The 17,415-nt window shown below is 35.8% G+C and overlaps 2 protein-coding genes across 2 annotated transcripts in view; both read right to left on the bottom strand.

The window, feature by feature from the left end:
- LOC142339736 (uncharacterized) overlaps positions 1–17,415 on the bottom strand; it is a 169,655-nt gene that overhangs the window by 75,699 nt on the left and 76,541 nt on the right. The window lies entirely within an intron of this gene.
- LOC142339066 (DNA polymerase theta-like) lies at positions 2,744–9,647 on the bottom strand. The gene has a single exon (XM_075388727.1). The coding sequence runs from the start codon at positions 9,450–9,452 to the stop codon at positions 2,823–2,825; it is 6,630 nt and encodes a 2,209-aa protein (XP_075244842.1). The 5' UTR covers positions 9,453–9,647; the 3' UTR covers positions 2,744–2,822.

Here is a 17,415-nt window from a genome sequence, read left to right as displayed (position 1 = left end):
AAAAAGAGCAAAAATTGTGTAAAAAATCTCAATTTTTTGAGAATTGCATAGAGACAACATTGTAGCAAAAAAACTGGCATCCTTTATAGTAAATAGAACCCAAAGACAAAAGAATTTAATTAAATTTTAAAGAACTTCAATAAAACAATATAATGGGCCAAAAATCCCGAAACGACTAAAAATCAGCAAAATAGTTGAAAACCTTCAAATAAATCAACAAAAGACAAAAGAAACAGAAAACAATTCAAAGGAAAAACTGTTTGAAATCAAACTAAGACCTCAATTAAATGCGTGCAATGGAATTATCAGTCAAAATATTTAAACGGCATTTCAAGCAAAATATCAGTGACACACTGTCAAATGAAATCAATTGCAAACAAAACAAAATCTAAGAAAAAGGATAAAATCATTTTTTAACAACTGATAAATAACAACTGATCAGAACTATAAATCTCGGGAAAATGATAGACTGACACGTTTTAGAATGCAGGAATAAGGACAAAAACAAACACATGAAAGAACACAAAGACTAGTTCTTGATTTTTGTAAGTTAAAAAATAAATTTAAAAAAATGAAGTAGAAAACAATTACATTTCTTTATTTAGCATAAAACTTCATAGCTATCCACCTGTATAGGTTAAAATGTAGAGACAGAGTTAAATGATTGGAAACAATAAAATACTTAGCAATAAAATTGTCAAAAAAAAAATTTTCAAAATTACGCTTGGGTTGAAAATTTTTTGCAGATTTTCAAATACTGAACGTCACAAAATCATCCTATTGTTAGTAAAAAGAAGATTAGGATCCCTTAAAGAATACAAAAAGACTTTTTCGTGTAATGGAATAAAAAAAAGAAAAATTTGACAAAAATCGGGCAAGCAAGTATACAATTAAAAAAAAAACAAAAATACCTCACGTTACAATGAGGCATTTAATGCGTGATATAAAAATAAATTGCCCTATGAAACAATTTTTTTGGATCTTTTGAAACAAAAATCTGCTTTTGATCTAAAAATGAAGAAAGTAATTTTAAAAAAGCCAAAAATGAATTTTTAAAAAAAATTAGGAAACATGAGCTCAGTTAAAATTTAAAACGCAATACTGGACTCTACAAAAGACTGTGGTATCAATGGCAGAGGTTCACATTTTAATACAGCTTCTATTTAAAATTATTTCTAAAAAAACGAAATTATAAGCGAAAAAACTGGGCCAATTGGACGAAAAAACGGCTATAAATGGTTATCTATAAGAGGTATTCTGACAAAAAACACTTTTCAAAGTTGAAAAGTCATTCACTGATCGAAGCGCATGATCAAAAAACTTTTCTCGCTCAGAAAAGTTACCTCACACGGCAGTTTTACTCTTTCGCTTTTAGGTCAAAACGCCGTCTGAACGAATAGTACTTCCGGTAGAAAAAAAACTTAAGAAAACCAATAACCCTCTTCGAGTCCTAAAAAAAACCACGATGTCCCCAATAATAGCCACTATCGCTTTGCGGCTATTAACAATCATTGGCATTTAACTCATCATCAATAGCTTTCACCCTCGGTATGAGGGTAGGCTCGGCTTCTCGTTCTGTCACGGCAAGTGCGTCGGTGTCTGAATAGATTAGTCGTATATCCATCTTTGAAAATAATTACGAATGTAATTGCAGATATCGAAAAAACTTACATGTCAAATTGTCGTTTCATTTCTTCGAGAACTGAATTTAATTTCTTTCAAATTCATGAGATCGCAAACTCTTCAACAGTGTTCCAATTATTAGAAATTTTCATTTGTGCAATTTTTCCACGCAATTTTTATCGAAACATCTCAACATTGATTAAATACATCTAAATCAATTCATTAAAGCGTTAGAATTCTTCACTCTCATTATTAAAAGGATACAATAGGAACTCAATTTTTCACACCGGTAGAGAGGATGAGCGCCATTGAGGAGGACGTAGGGAGAAATATTGGATAAAGCGAGGAGAGGAGGGGGTGAGGGGCTGGGGTGGGGGGTTGGGGGGATTTACCAAACAGTAAGTCTAGCAGTAACTGCATCCAATAAAACCAGAAGCGTCCCGTTTATTCACTCCGACCGGTGCAGTAAACAGATTAGTGAACAAAGGGGGAAACCACAAATCCCCAAACTCCTTTGATTCATTGGAGCACTTGTCAATAAAAAAGGCGTCGTTTGATTTTAATAACGCCTCAAAATGGCACCTAAAGCCGATGAAATTCACGCTGCTCGCACAAACATAAAAGACACACGTAATAATCACAACACATTTGAGGTCAATTCCCTGCAATAATCACAGGATGGAAAGACTAGCCGACCAAATTGCCGGAGCATGACTTAAATGCTGCCAGAGACAACTTCAATTCCATGGTACCAATTGCAACTTAATCAAAGGGGCGTGATATTAAACAATACTAAAAAAGTCATTTTCACCAATTTCTGTGCAGAAAAATTTTGATGCCAAATATTGCTGCAAGGGCGTTCACCATTGCTAAACATCTCAATTTCTCATCAATCATCACATAAAATTTCAAATGATAGGGCTTCATTAAAATGTCAACGTTTCTATTCAGCCTGGTAAAGAACTACGGGTCATCAAGGGATAACAGCACTACCACACTTCAATTTGTTTGATAACAAAACTCCGCAATTTTTTTGAAAAAAAAACATGATCAAATTTCAAATCATATATTACAAGTTTTTTTTTAATTTACAAGACATTTTTTTTAATCAAACACAATATCACTCTGATCAATCTACAGCAATCGTCAAATATCAAAATTTATTAAATCACACATAATCTTATTATCATTAGATAAAATTAATCAATCTCAGCCAATTGCCCCCACGATTCTCCACTTTTGACCTTGACAGGTAGATTGACCTTCAACTTATTTTTCAAAACTGATTGCATCTCTTCACGAATAATCATAACAACTTCACACAGATTTTTTCGCTCAGTTTCGTAAATAACTTCGTCATGTAGGTGTAAAACAAGTACGCAATGTTTATCTGATTGGCCGTTAGATGGATAACCGTTATAATCGAAAATTGTTTTGAAACCTCTGCATAAAAGCTGTCTGTTTATATTAACAATCGCCAACTTCAAAATTTCTGAAGCCGAGCCTTGAATTCGTGAATTAACCGCTTGCCGTTCGGCGTGAGACTTTTTATGCGGTTTATTGCTGTTGATTTCTGATAAATACCGTCGCCGTCCACAAATTGTTTCAATGTATTCATGCTTTTGGCAAAATTCGACTGTTTTATTCACAAACTCAAATAAGGTCGGAAATGCTAGTCGGAATGAACGAATGAACTTTTCAGCGTCACTTACTGAAGTATTCAATTGTTCCGACAACGCTTTAGCCCCCATACCGTAGACAATTCCATAACACATCTGCTTAGCGTCGCTTCTTTCAGAATCTGTAACTTCGGAAACGTCGATATTTTTCCAAACACCAGCTATGCTTTTGAAAACATCGCCGCCTCCATTTAAAAACTCGAGCAGTGTCTCGTCTTCTGAAAAATGTGCCAAAATTCTAAGTTCAAGTTGTGAATAATCAGCCCCAACAAGTATGAAATCTTCAGAACAGGGTATGAACAAATCACGACAATTGAGTTCAGTGAAATCTGCTGCGTTTTCTGAGCTCGGTGACCTCTTTCTAGTCGACCTTCGAAGTTTCCTGGGATTCAAATTTATCAGCTCAAATGACTTTGGAACGTTTTGGATGTTTGGTTCTTTAAAACTCATGCGACCAGTTTCGGATAAACAATCACAAGTTGATTTGAGTCTTCCATTTTTATCAACACGGCTGGCAAATGAACAAATTTTATTGAGCAGAATTTTAATTTTTCTGAATTCGATTATTATAGATGGCAAAACATGAAACTCTTTAAGTTTCATCAGCGTTTCATTTCTGGTGTTAAACTCTGGGGGTAATTTGAGTTTCCCGTTTGACCGCTTGGACCTCATATCAGTTTTTTTGAGCCCCAGCACTTTTTGGAAATTCGAGGACGGTTTCAAATTCTCTGGATCACCATTAGGAGGCAATTTCAGGTCAAAATACAACGCAAAACTGACCTCTTCAGGGGAACTTAGACTGAATTCTTTGCCGGTAAACGAAAAGGCAAACTTTTTCAGGTTCTCTATTCTCGCGACACAGAAATTGCGCATGCGTTTATATTTGGTATCCGACATAGTGAAACCAGTTTGTTCTAGATGAAAATTAGCCAGCTGCATTTTGGACTCGACTTTTAGAAAATAGGAATCCAAAGTCATGGACTTTAGTTTTTTATTGATAAAACGAAAAGTTCTTGCAGAGAGAAAAACTAAAACTGCGCCAAAATTCTTCTGCAATTCGCTATTTTCAGAACGCCCAAAAGATTTCGTTTTGCGAAATAAACTCCACAATTCAGACCCGATAGTATCTTCTCCCTTGAAATCCGGATCATATGTTGAGCAAATTTCAGACACTGATTTAGGAGACGATCCAAAGTCTTTCTCCGAACTGTCTAAAACCCAAGAAGCCAAGCCGATATCAAACAATGGTCGGGTTGATCGAATGCTAAAAACAGACGAAACGGTCTTCAAAATGTTCTTTCCGTCAAAACAAACAACGTTCCTGCAGATTGACTGCGATGTAAACAAATTCTTAATCCAATTTGAAACTTTTGCAAATAGTTGATCATTTTCAGAGTCAAGTCTCCTCTTCAGGTCAAATTGAAAAACCTTATGCGAGTTTTCACCTAAACAAACAGAGACAGTAACCACTTGACTTGTTTCAGAAGAACAATCTTCGGCTTTAGCAACATTTGATATAATTTCCTGATTTGAGTCATCGCCAGTTTCTTCAAAGTCGTAAACCGAAGTATCCATAGCGATCACAGGCTTGTAAACTGCTATAGAGATAAACTCGGCGTTGTGACTCGAAGAGCGGAAATTTTCAAACCTTGATATAGAATTACCAATGTTAACTATTTGAAAAGGCTTGTTTGAGGATCTATGATCATCGGACATATTTGATTCGATCACAATTAAGGCACGTGACGTAGTAGTTCCATCATCTCGCTTAGTAAAATTCTTTTGCTCTTCATCTAAATTTTCGTTAGCTTCCGCTGCTTTACCCTTATGCGGGGTTGTCGGAACTTCAATTGGTTCCTCACAGAAACTATGCTTAACTCCAACACTTTCGAACAAAGCTTGCGTCAACATATCGGAATCGAGCAACATGCTGTTCTCGCTCGGCTCAAATACTCGAGATGTATTCACCATTTCAGCACATGATAAAGCCGAGGTGTTTTCGTCTCTCTCGTCCAAACTTGAGTTCAGTTGATTCGGGGGAAATTCTTCGAATTGTTCGAAAAGAATGTCTTGACTGCTGTTAATCTGGTTGAGGCCGAGGTATTTCAAATCTTCGCCATTATCATTACCCAGATCGTAGCCTTGAACAGCCTCACTTAACGAATCCATCAATTCTGTACTGCAGGAACAACTGTCAATAGGTACCTTCTGGTTGACAAGTTCTGGAGAACTTGCTGCATTTTCCGGAGCCTTGACATTTGGACTTCTTTCGGATACAGACTCCTGGCAGGAAAACAGATTTCCAGATAATTGATTATCAACTTTTGGGATCTCATCATCCGCTTTGATCACCTGGTTTGAAATAACAGGAACTGCAGGTTTGAGTTCCTCACGGTTCTGAACATCTACATTGGAATCACGCCTCGGCTTCTCAGTGAGACAACTTTCGTTCAACTGGTCAAGCAAACTATCCGTTAAACTAGGAGCACTATTTTCTTTCTTTTCCATTTCGTCTTCCTTTTTAACATCATTACCATCCTTTTTAACATTGTCGTTACCAACTACAATTTTTTCACGACCCATTTCACCACTTTGGGTCACTGAGGTCTTCATTTCCCCAATTTGCGATTTCTCTGATGTTTTCACTTGCAGCTGTTCATCACACAGCTGCATCAACAGACTGTCCGTTAGACTGGTCACGCTCTTTTCTGGCTTATTCATCGAAGTCTGTGTCTCATCATCTTTGGACTTATTCGCAGGAATTTTGTCTGAAATTGACAACGCGGAACCCTCCTCTTTGTATCGACTAGTTTGCAATAGAGACAAAGAATCAGCACTCCGGTCTGGCACATTATTAGCACCGAAAGACTGCATTGGAAGAACCGACTTCGATTTGGATTGAAAAGGCGTTGAACTCATTTCGATGTCATCTCTGCGGAACGAAAAATCAAAGGAGGGCAAAATACTAGATCCTCTTGATCGCTTCTGAGAGCACACAATATGCACACTTGCATCTTTTGAACAATCATAAATTTCACTTTTTGACTGATCATCAACGACTTTCGATGCATCAATGACTTCAGTTACTTCGTTGTCGGACAACTTCTCGTTAAATGACGTTAGAACTATTGAGCTTCTGCGGACGTTCTGAGTTTTCGGAGACTTGACACTTGCCGCAGACGTTTCAACTTCGAAGCTGCTTTTCTTTGCCGGCGGCTCGGCATCACTTTCGGTTCCACTTGCATTCGAACAACTTTTACTGCGCGCTGTGACATTACTTTTACTCTTTGAACGAGTTTTTTGTCTCGATCTGTTTGCAGGAGCTTTTGATTTACGGCCCATATTTGTCGTATTTCTGGTACTGTTCGAATGATTCAAATCAAATATAGATTTGTCTATAAGTGATACTCGACTTCTGCGCTGTGATCTGTTTATTGATCCCGAAGACCGCCCACGCTTCGGTCCAGATCCACCAATCGGATCTTCTCTTTCTTGATCCATCAAATTGATTCCCATTAAACGCAAGTCATCGCACACCAACTGCTTAGCTTCTGTGATAATAATTTCAGCAGCTTGTTTTTCAGTTAACGCATTTTTGGACCCTACAACCCAGATTCCCTGTTTTTTCACTTCTGGTTTTGAATCCGTAACATTAGGATTCTCTGCGACTGCATTTTGATTGCTCTTTTTGCTCTTAAACGGAGTTCTATTATACAACACTTGCTCTAAAACTTCAACTTGTGCGTTCGCTAAATGCACTATTGTGTGATAACCAGCACTGAACAGCAACCGGGCTCTTTGGGCATTTAAAACCGAAATCCGGACAAGTTCTACCAATTCTTGGTGAACGCCAAAATTCAGGCGACTCTGGAAACTTCCCAGAAGCATTGCCAGATTTTTCCACCCTAACCTGTGGCAAAATATGGTCACCATACCTGAAAAGGTTGCAGCACTTTGTTGAAGAGTCTGCAGTTGACCTCTGCTGACTGTAAACTTTGCTGAAACTTCGTTTAAAGGAACCTCGTTTATCAGATCCAATAAGACTAAAGCTGAGTAGAAGCGTTTATGCACGTCAATTTTTGTCCTATCAGAGCCCGAGTTCATGTTTATGGTTCCCCTGACGGCTTTAGCTATAAATCCCTCTTCGATACCGACTAATCTCGCGATTCGTTTCGAGCTCGGAGGCAGCGCTTCTAACATACTCATAAAAGTCATCCATTCCATGTTAGCGGATACTTCATGACAGTAAAGCGGGGTCACCAGATACACCAAATGCAGGTCATCGTCAAGGCAAAAATTTCTCCTAGCCCTTTGAAGCTCCGCAAAAACCATCAGACTTTGATGAGGCGGAAATGAGGAACTCAAAGCCGCAACTCCTAGCTGTGTTGGGTAAAGTAATCTATTTTGATCGGCTACATTTTCACCCTGGCCAGTGAAATTTTCACCCTGGCCATTTTCAACATCTTCCGCGTTTTCTTGATCGATCTGTTCGTGAAACCTTATAAACTCAAAGTTCTCTAGATAACTTACACAAACACTGACAGGGTGCATCATTTCATTTGAAGTCCCTTCTTCTGACGTCAAGTTCTGACTTTTCAAACTCTGGAACCCTGACAGAATAAACTGACTACTATCTGAAACTTTTAGCGTCGAGGCGGCGTGAAGTAACGTACTTTCAAAATAAACCTCCAAATCTTTTTCAGTCTTTGCAATTCCGGCAGCAATTATCTCCAAAAGTGCACGTTTAAGCGCATTAGTCACTCCGGAACTAAAATCCAGACAACTCTCGACCCTTTTGAGTTGAGAGTTCATTAGCGATTCGCCTTTCAACTTTTCGTTTTGTTTACAAATCAGAATGCTTTCACCAAAATTGTCAACACCCTTCCGACCAGCGCGACCACACATCTGTTTGTAACTTAGAGTATCCAGTAACGAACCGTTGAAAACCGGGGTCCGGATAATTACCCGTCGAGCGGGGAGATTCACCCCCGATGACAAAGTTGAAGTCGCGATAAGAACCCGAATTGCACCGGATCGAAAACCAGCTTCAATTACATCACGCTCATCAAACGTTAACCCAGCATGATGGTACGCAACCCCATAGTATAACGTATCATTTAACAGTTTGTCTAAGCCAACCGGGCAATTTTTGAGTTGCTTCGTGAAATGTTCATATTGTTCACGAGATGCAGTTAGAATTTTGTGAAATCTTTCACGCTGCTCTTTTCTCTGCTCATCTGACAAACTTTTTACTGGTTCTTCAAGAACAAAATGGAACCCTTTCGCAATTGTGATTGTCAATTTTTCGCATCGAATTTTCGTAGGGCAAAAAATCAAAACCGAGTGACCATCTGAAACCGTTTCGTAACATAGTGAAATCAAATGGTCCTCATCTACGATTTGCTTTAAGTTTAAACTGTGAATTATTCTCGTGTTTTCTGGGTTATCTTTGGTTAAAATTCTATTGTCCATTTTCAAACACTCTTGAAGTGGAACAGGGCGGAAATCTGTATTGTACAATGAGGCGTCCAGCCATTTCGCAATGACGTCCAGATTTGGCAACGTTGCACTCATACCTAAGATCTGAGTATGACACAACTCTTTGTCATTTTTCTGTCGCATTATGAAAATTAACTTAGTAAGCAGGAGTTCCAAGAGATACCCTCGATTCGGATCTCCGACCATGTGCAACTCGTCCACAATTACCATTCCGAGAGCTCCCAAAGCGCCATCTGCAATCAGTCTGTTGACCAAAGAATTGGCTTTTTCAATTGTACAAATCGCAATATCACAAACTGTCAACCCACCGTTCGGTTGTTCACCGCCCATAAAACCCTCGACTCTTATACCCAACTTTTTAAAAAGCTTCTTCATGTAATAAACTTTCTCTCTCACCACAGAGACAAAGGGCAAAATAAAGATACATTTCTTGTTATTGTCCAAAATCCGCTTGATCATCACAAGTTCGGCGACCAGAGTTTTTCCAGCAGATGTGGGCGCGCTAAATACCAGATTTCTGCCATTCAGAACTCCAGTAGTGGTCAGGCATTCGTGTTGCCAATCGAACACTGTCGTGATGCCACATTGGGTTTCGTAAATATCAGCAACTGCTTTGGGCAATTTGAGACTCTTGATGGTCTTGCTCGACATTTTTGCAAAAAAAGTGTGACACTGAGCATCACATTTTACTGCACCTGTTATCTGAAAAACGCAAAGTCCACTTCGAGTCAATACAACTAAGAGAGACTTTTATTTTTGTTCAGCAGAAAAATAGTGAATATAATACTCTTTTGCTCTACTTGGCGACAGTGAGAATTTTACCTATAAGAATTTTACCTATAAAGACGGAGGAGTGCTGCTGCCTAAATTTTTCAGAATTCAGCGTATTTTTGATCAAAAAAGGCACCAAAAATAATTCTTTAGCAAACTCTGTTTATAATTTCCAGAAGTACAAACCAAAAAACCTGACGAAATAGCCTTTTCAAACTCTAAAGAGGGCTAATTTTAAATCGGTTTCCTATAAGAGTCCTCTGGAATTAGAATTTCATCCATTTTTCCATAATTTAACACAATTATCCAAAATTAACCAATTGTTTCTGATATTATTTTAAAATGATCTATTTCGCTAACATTTGGAAATATTGTTAGTATAATGGACGAGCAGCAATATCCAGGCTAGTCTTGGTTTAATTGTGGACTTTTGTCAGCCAGTTTACAGACAGCCAAAAGTTTTATCTGATGCCATTTGACTTTTTTTACTCACTTCGAAATATTTTCAGCATGCGTATTGTTAGGTTATATTTCTCTTCCTCATTTGGTAAGCAATTCAGTCAACAATTTGGATGAGTGGGGTTGGAAAACTATTCCCGAACGCATATTATCAAGCCTCTTGTATATGGTCTGTAAAAGAATAGTTTTTAAATTTGAAAGTCTACAGCTTAAAAATTATATTTAAAGATCTAAATTCTCTTGGCCTGCTGGAATAATATTGAGAAATAAAGTAGTATTTTAAAGAAGATATCAACCACCTGGAGAAAATACTGAAAGAATTTTTCGTAACTTCTATATCAATACGTTTACCACTTTTGCCCCGAGTTTGCTCTTGAAAAAAAATTTTGAGAAAAAAAACTGTCCCGGTCATTACTTTTGCAATATCTGACTAAAATTGAATTTTATTAAATAGACGAACTGGGAAAAAATTGAGAAATTGCGGTAAACATTGATCCATTGCGGCCACATATTGTTTATTTATCTATCGCTCAATCAAAAAAAATTGTGATCCTGGATTGCGAGATATCATTTATGCAAATGCTAACATTTTTAGGGCATTAATTAAACAGGGATGTGTTTTAACGTTTTGGGGCTTAGATAGCAAAAACTTGTCGTTTTTATGAGACAAGTGGGTCTCCAAAAACGTATCTCCAAAGCATTTTGCTTGAATAAAAATATAATCTTTATAAGCAGATGCTAAAAAAATTGTTGCCCGTCTGTTTTCCAAATTTTCTGTATATAAAAAATACCAAATTGTTTATCAAAATGAAAATTCACATAAACAAGGGTTGGAGGAACATTACTTCTATCACAATTTTGGAATTGATGCCAGAAAAGAATTTTGAGCAGTCCAAAATCCTTGCTGTCCTTTAAAAGTTTCCACTTCGATAACAATACTTCCAGGAACATTTTCGAAGCGATTGTGGACAAACTCAACACTCAATATCTTTGCATTTTTATCGTCTGCTCCGTGAAATATCACGTGAATAGCACCCACGCAAATCCACTTTGACACAGGACCCACAAAACTCTCACGCGCCACAACGCACATGAACCTCTTAAAATCCCACAGAGTCAGCGCTGAAGACAGAAACATCACTGCATCAACTGACCTCAAACCATGACATTCTTCCGTTATTTCAAATCCACCTTCTGCCGATAACACATGGATACTATTTTGACAATCTCTGTCAAATTTAGCAGCCATGAATTGAACAGTAGAGCTGAAAGAAAATAGTTCTGGTCTTTCAGTGCATGGAATTTGAAATTCTTATCTGTTTCTAGAGAGACCATTTTTTGGGCTTCATAGTCAAATACTAAACAATTAACTTGATCATACTTTTCGTGATAATATAGCAAAGCATCACCAGGATCAAGGCCACTACCATTTTCGTACCTTTCGGCATAAATGTGATGCGAAAATATATTGCATCTTGACCACGAGTGACCGATGTTCAACATAATAGTAACAATTGGTATTTCACCAGACCACGCAACGTTAAAGGGATCCTTCACGTGTTTGACTGATATGAAATCTTTCAAGTTCAAAGCTGCAAATTTCCTATTCAACTGAAGCAAATACCCTTGATGGCAGAGTCAGAACAATGCTCACAGTCCTGAGAAAAAAGCCCATTATTAGTCATGCATCCGCGACAATACGCTGGAAAAGGCACTATTTTAGAAACAGAAAATCGGGTCAACTTCATATTCAACAAAACACGTATACCCGACTCTATATAAGAGCGAAAGATGAAATTAGAGCCCAAGTCTTCTGCTACTCCAATTTTTTCCATGTGAACCTCAGTAACCGGGCACAATTTAGCTGTGGGCCAAACAATTGATTCCAAAAACGTATGAGCGGCTGTAATTAACGCTTTGTGAAATGTTTGACCCTGCAAATGGAATGGTTGATACACTACATGTGACTTTAGATGAGTTTTCTGGTCTGCCAAGGAACCATCCAGTAAAGGAATCATCTCTTCAAAGATTTTGATCAAAAAACCATCTGATAATCTAAGAACACCTCGTAACTTGTTTACAAACTCATCGGCAGAAATAACAACTTCATCAAATTTAGAAGCCTTGGCTTCATTCAGCACCCTGGTCTGTTCTGTCTGGACATGCTCAGACAATTGCTGTTTGTAGTCATCCCATTTTATGCTGCTTGTTATGGTTCGAAACTGTTCTGAAAATATTTGAAACAAAATATCATCCACCGTATCAAGTCTGTAATATTCCAAGTCATCAAATAAGCTTTTTAATGATAATTTCTGATGATTTTGATAGTGTTTTACATCCTTCGTCAACAAATCAAATTCATTGATGTACTTGAAAACCATTTTCCGAACTTCGGCTGATTTCTGCCCAATTGGAACAAATGCATGATTGCTATGACTTAGTGTACAACGATAGCAAATAACAACAGAACAAGTAACACAATATATCTCAACTATACATCTGTGGTTTTCACAAATTGCAACTTCATATCCGTTCACGTCCATAACTGAATGATTTTTGCTTGCATGTGGAGAGATACAATTACTGCAAATAAAAGATCTTTGATCCGATTCTTCGCTTTCAGCACAAGAAGAGCAGAAGAAAAGAATGTCTAATTCACTTGACAAGCTTTTTCCACATTCATTGCAGTTTCTTCCTTCTTTCTCCATATCTCGTGTTTCAGAAAGCGATGAATCAGAGTCAAACATCTCCATCGTGAACCAAAGCAATCACAAACTAAAACAAGAAGGCTCGCTTATTCTGTGCGTGGCACAGAATGTTCGCATATTAGCATTGAAAAGCATATCATATTAAATCTCAATTTATATAACAAAAAGGTTTGTCAGCAACAAGCATTGTTTTTATCGAGCTGCTACGACAAGTTAATGTTATTTTGCTGAATTTTGAAAACGACAGCCAGGAAAAATTGTTTTTTTTTCAGAACAACCAAAAAGCTTGAGTAATCTTCAATTACAAAAGAAAACTTAGCACTTAAAATATTGATAAAAATTAACAAAAGTTTTCTTCAAACACTGCATTACCACAAAAACCCAACTTAAGTTTCATTTTTGTTGCATTGTTGACAGTTTATATTTTGCTTTATCAGTCTTTCTCTATAACTCATCGAGAATTTTTAACTATTCTAAAATCAAATTGATGGCTTCCAATTCAAGGTTAACTATTTTTAATACTCATTTTTTTCAGTATGCACATTATTTTGCTCAAATACATGGCAAATGGGGCTGTAAAAGTTACAATGATTTAGATAAGAATACAATAATTAAAATTTTTTCGATCTAGCACATCGAAAAAAAACACAAAATAAAAGGAAGCAGCAGATTCATGTCGCGTTTGTCCAATGAAATCTTCATCATTTCTACCAATTCGTAGCCATGAGATTCTGTATTATTGCCAAATGAACAAAACTGGAAACTGAAACAATTGTTTTCGCATTACTTGTCATATTTGATTGGATTAAGTGGCTTACATTATCATTCATCAAGACAATATTTTCACCTAGTAAAATCACGTTAAGTGTGTTTCATTTAAAATGCATATTTGCTCAAAGAAGGAATAAAAGTGCATAAGGTAGGCAAATAAATCAAGTTAAATATATAAAAAAAGCGGCTAACACAATCAGCAGCTAAAATGAAACAATCTGTTGGAGAAATTAAGAAACACCACACGAAAAGTCCTAGAATACTATTCGAGAAAAAAGAAAGATGAAAACCGACTAGCTGGTTGATTTCATTACTACCGACGAGCTTTGGTATTGATTTAGCAAAAGATTTACACAATTGAAAAAATGTTTAATGAAAATACTATTTCAAACTTCATGTGGCATCAAACCAATTTACACACAAGTCAGAACACAGATTGAACAGAACATATTAATGACACACACGCCACGTGCTATTACAACAAAAAATATGCGGACCTGAAAAATGTGCAAAAAAAGGAATTCGATTTGGCTTTGGAAAACAGTTGGCGCCACACTGATTGAAAAACAAATATATATTTTTTTTTAAATCTTACTAAAAAACTATAGTTAGTTCCTGAAGAAACGGTTCAACTATTAGTAAAAACAAATGAACAGATGGAACAACTGAGGCATTAATCATTTAAAAGGATTACGGCTAAAAGGCTATCATTAAAAACACAAAGGAGCTGTTAAAAGTAAGAGACAGAAAAAACCAAACAGGGAGAAAAATACCATGCCAAATTTGAAAAAGTTGAAATATCTTCTTTGAAAGACAACTGTTTTTAAGCCGGCAAAATCTGTGAATGTAAATAAAACCACTGAAAATCACCAAAAAGAACTATTAATAGGAGAACCAGAACTAAAAAAATATCCAAAATTTTATCAAAAACGTTTATTTTCAAAGAAAAATATCAGAGCACGAAAAGTGATCCACAAAATTAGTGCTAAACTCCAATGAGCTCCATTTTATTACGTTTTTTATCACAATCGCGTGAAATTCTGATATTGCAAAGGGGATAACAGTCAAAGCATCGCACGTCAGCAAAACTCATGAAATCTTCTTTCTCTCTTATTAAAGAAATAGTCGTTCACGCCCTATTGTTAATTGTTTTGTAACACCTGTTCTGCCCCAGTGTGATTAAAAATACATAGCTCATTTGATTTTCAATTGATGTCAAAATCATCATAAGAATTGTTGAAAAAAAGACTGCAACAAATTACAAATTTTACGAAATCGGACCTCCGTAATAGCTGGTTGAGTACATGAAGCTCTTTTTGACAACTGATGAAAAACAATGTTTTAGTAAGTGACAGAGGTAGGAAAAAACCTGCAAATTTTGAATAAAATGTGATCGAAGTTAAAAAGAAAATGATAAGACAAAATTTGGGTGATTTCTTTTTCAAATCTCATTGTAGACCAAAAGCACTAATTGTCAAATCAGTCATCATTGGTCGCTGCTCATTCAATTGTGAATGCGCAGCGATTGCATGCTATCAATAAAACCATAAAAACATACAACGTTTCATAGTTTTCAGGTTTGATATAAATATCTTCATATTTCTCTAAAAAAAATTTCAAAAAGTTTCAATAACATTAAACTAAAAATAGACATTTTTCGTATGAGTTTCTCCGTGGTGTTGAGAAATAAACCAAATATTTATAGGAAAATGAACATTCTATTAAAAAAATTATGTACGAAAATAATGAACTAATTAGAAAATCAAGTATTTTTGAATCAGCTTCATGACCAATCAGAACTGTTAAATTACAGCAGATTCTCTTAATATATGAGCATTTAATTGTCATCCCAAACCATATATATTACAAAAAAGCTGCCTGAAAAAATAAAGACCAATCAGAACTCCAATCAGCTATTAAAAAATTGATTTTTCAGATTCATTATTTTTTTTTAAAAAAAAAGAAAACGCTTTTTTATCAATACCTGTATAGGGCCACTTATGTAGAGCCAAACCTATTAAGACATCATCTATAAAAACATAGTGAAGAGCACCACATATGTAACGCAAGGGTTTCAAACATCTAAATGTTTGTCTGCAATTGGTTCTCAGACATGAGCAAACCTTAAAACCGCTACAAACATGTATTCTCAAAACGACAACGAAATTTTGATTGTGAAACAGTAAAGCAACTTTAATTGTCAATCGTCTATCAAATAAGTTATCCTTTATAACACGATAACTTGTTTTTGATTGCATATTTGCAACTTTTTCATCAGAATATTTTCAGAAAAACGGAATGACACATTTTCTGAAAATGTTTTTTTCACAAAACCTACTCCTGATTAAAAGCATGTAGAAAGATTGGGTACCAGAACTATAGTTTTCCCTGTAATTGACTATCTCTCAGCTTCTGAAGCACGATAAAACATTAAACCACCATTTAGTTTCGTCTTGCACTTTTCCGCCCAAAAGCAGCTTCAAGCAATCGTCAAGCAAAATTTTAGAACGGTCTTCAAAAATTATATTTCATAAAGAGAGGAAAAAACTTGTATTTACTTGACAGCTCTATCATTTTCCTATTTTTTATTCTGTCATACAAATTTTTGGACTGTTGGAATTTTTTATTATGCACGAATTGAAAAGTATTAAACTTCCATCAACTGCTTATGTATCCAACAATAATTTTAACCAATAAACAGTTACAAGAGTTTTTGCAAACCTCTTTTTCATAATTTTCAATACTTAAAATGAATTTTCAATGGACTAATGTTTAGATATTTTTCACTGTTTTTTTCACAAAAAGCTTTGAGAGAAAACTTAAACACAAAAATTTTTTCACAAAAATTATATCTGGCAAACAAAAACAATTTATAACTCGACAAGGGCTTTCATAAAAACGATTACTTAGCAAAAAAATATATATTACTAAGCAAAATTTTGCGGCTCACAAAAGAGAACAAAAAAGGTACGCCTAACCCAGAGGTACTTCTCTCATTATATGAAATCGGAACAACGCCATGAATTTTAAAGCGCCGATTGCTTGTTTGAGAAAGGCGAACTCAACAACTACTGAACTCAAATCGAGAGAAAAGCCAATTAAAACCATTTCAAAATACAGTAAGAAAATCTTCAACCTTTCCCAAACAAAAATTTTTTATGTCTGCTAGATGACAAGAACCGAATTCCCAAGTAATTCATCAAACATCAATTTATTCCGAAAAATTGAACATCCAAATGACAAAAGAAAAAACAACTGAATGTCATCAATGTCGAGAGCCAATTTTAAAATTACGATAACACTTGGGAAACCCGAACGCACGTATGAAAATGTTTTGTTACCTAAGCATAAAGGGCAACACTTCTCCCGGCCTGCCTGCAGGACAAAACAGTATGCAGCTAAAACAACTCCTGTTACATTATCAGAATAAGAATGTTTATCTAAAGAAAAAATTTGAAAAAAACCCTCGAACCTGCATTTAAAGGAAATTTGAATTTAGTTTTGAAAATCCGTGTTTTTTCGTAAAACGACCCACTGAAAACTTTGTCTCATAGTTTTCAATGTATTTGCACTAGCACATTTTATTGGCTATTGGTTGTATGCTAAAAGACAACTATGAATTCTATCTTTCGAAATCGAATGAAAAAGAAAAGCAGCGACAACGATAAAGTAATTTCGTAAAACTAAAAACTAAAACTGCAGCATATAGTAAAAAAGAAACTAAAAAGTATATCAAAAAGAACTGCTACAACGTGGTGCAGTCTTAAAAAAACACGATTGTCTGAAACTGAGCTTGTCGCAACATTCAAGTGCCAAAAAAATTACAATTGTTATTTCGTTTATTTTATGATGACTAAATGTTGGGTCTAAAACTCAAAGAATGGCCCTTAACATCATAAATTTGT

This window comes from Convolutriloba macropyga, chromosome 5 (genome assembly GCF_964194025.1).
Source record: "Convolutriloba macropyga chromosome 5, txConMacr16.3, whole genome shotgun sequence".
NCBI classification, from domain to species: Eukaryota; Metazoa; Xenacoelomorpha; order Acoela; family Convolutidae; genus Convolutriloba; species Convolutriloba macropyga.
Note: the sequence above shows the minus strand (reverse complement) of the source record. Positions and strands in the feature narration are given on the sequence as shown.

What these genes read in the sequence shown, in the direction of transcription:
- LOC142339066 (XM_075388727.1), bottom strand. Translation starts at nt 9,452, where the DNA reads ATGTCGAGCAAGACCATCAAGAGTCTCAAATTGCCCAAAGCAGTTGCT.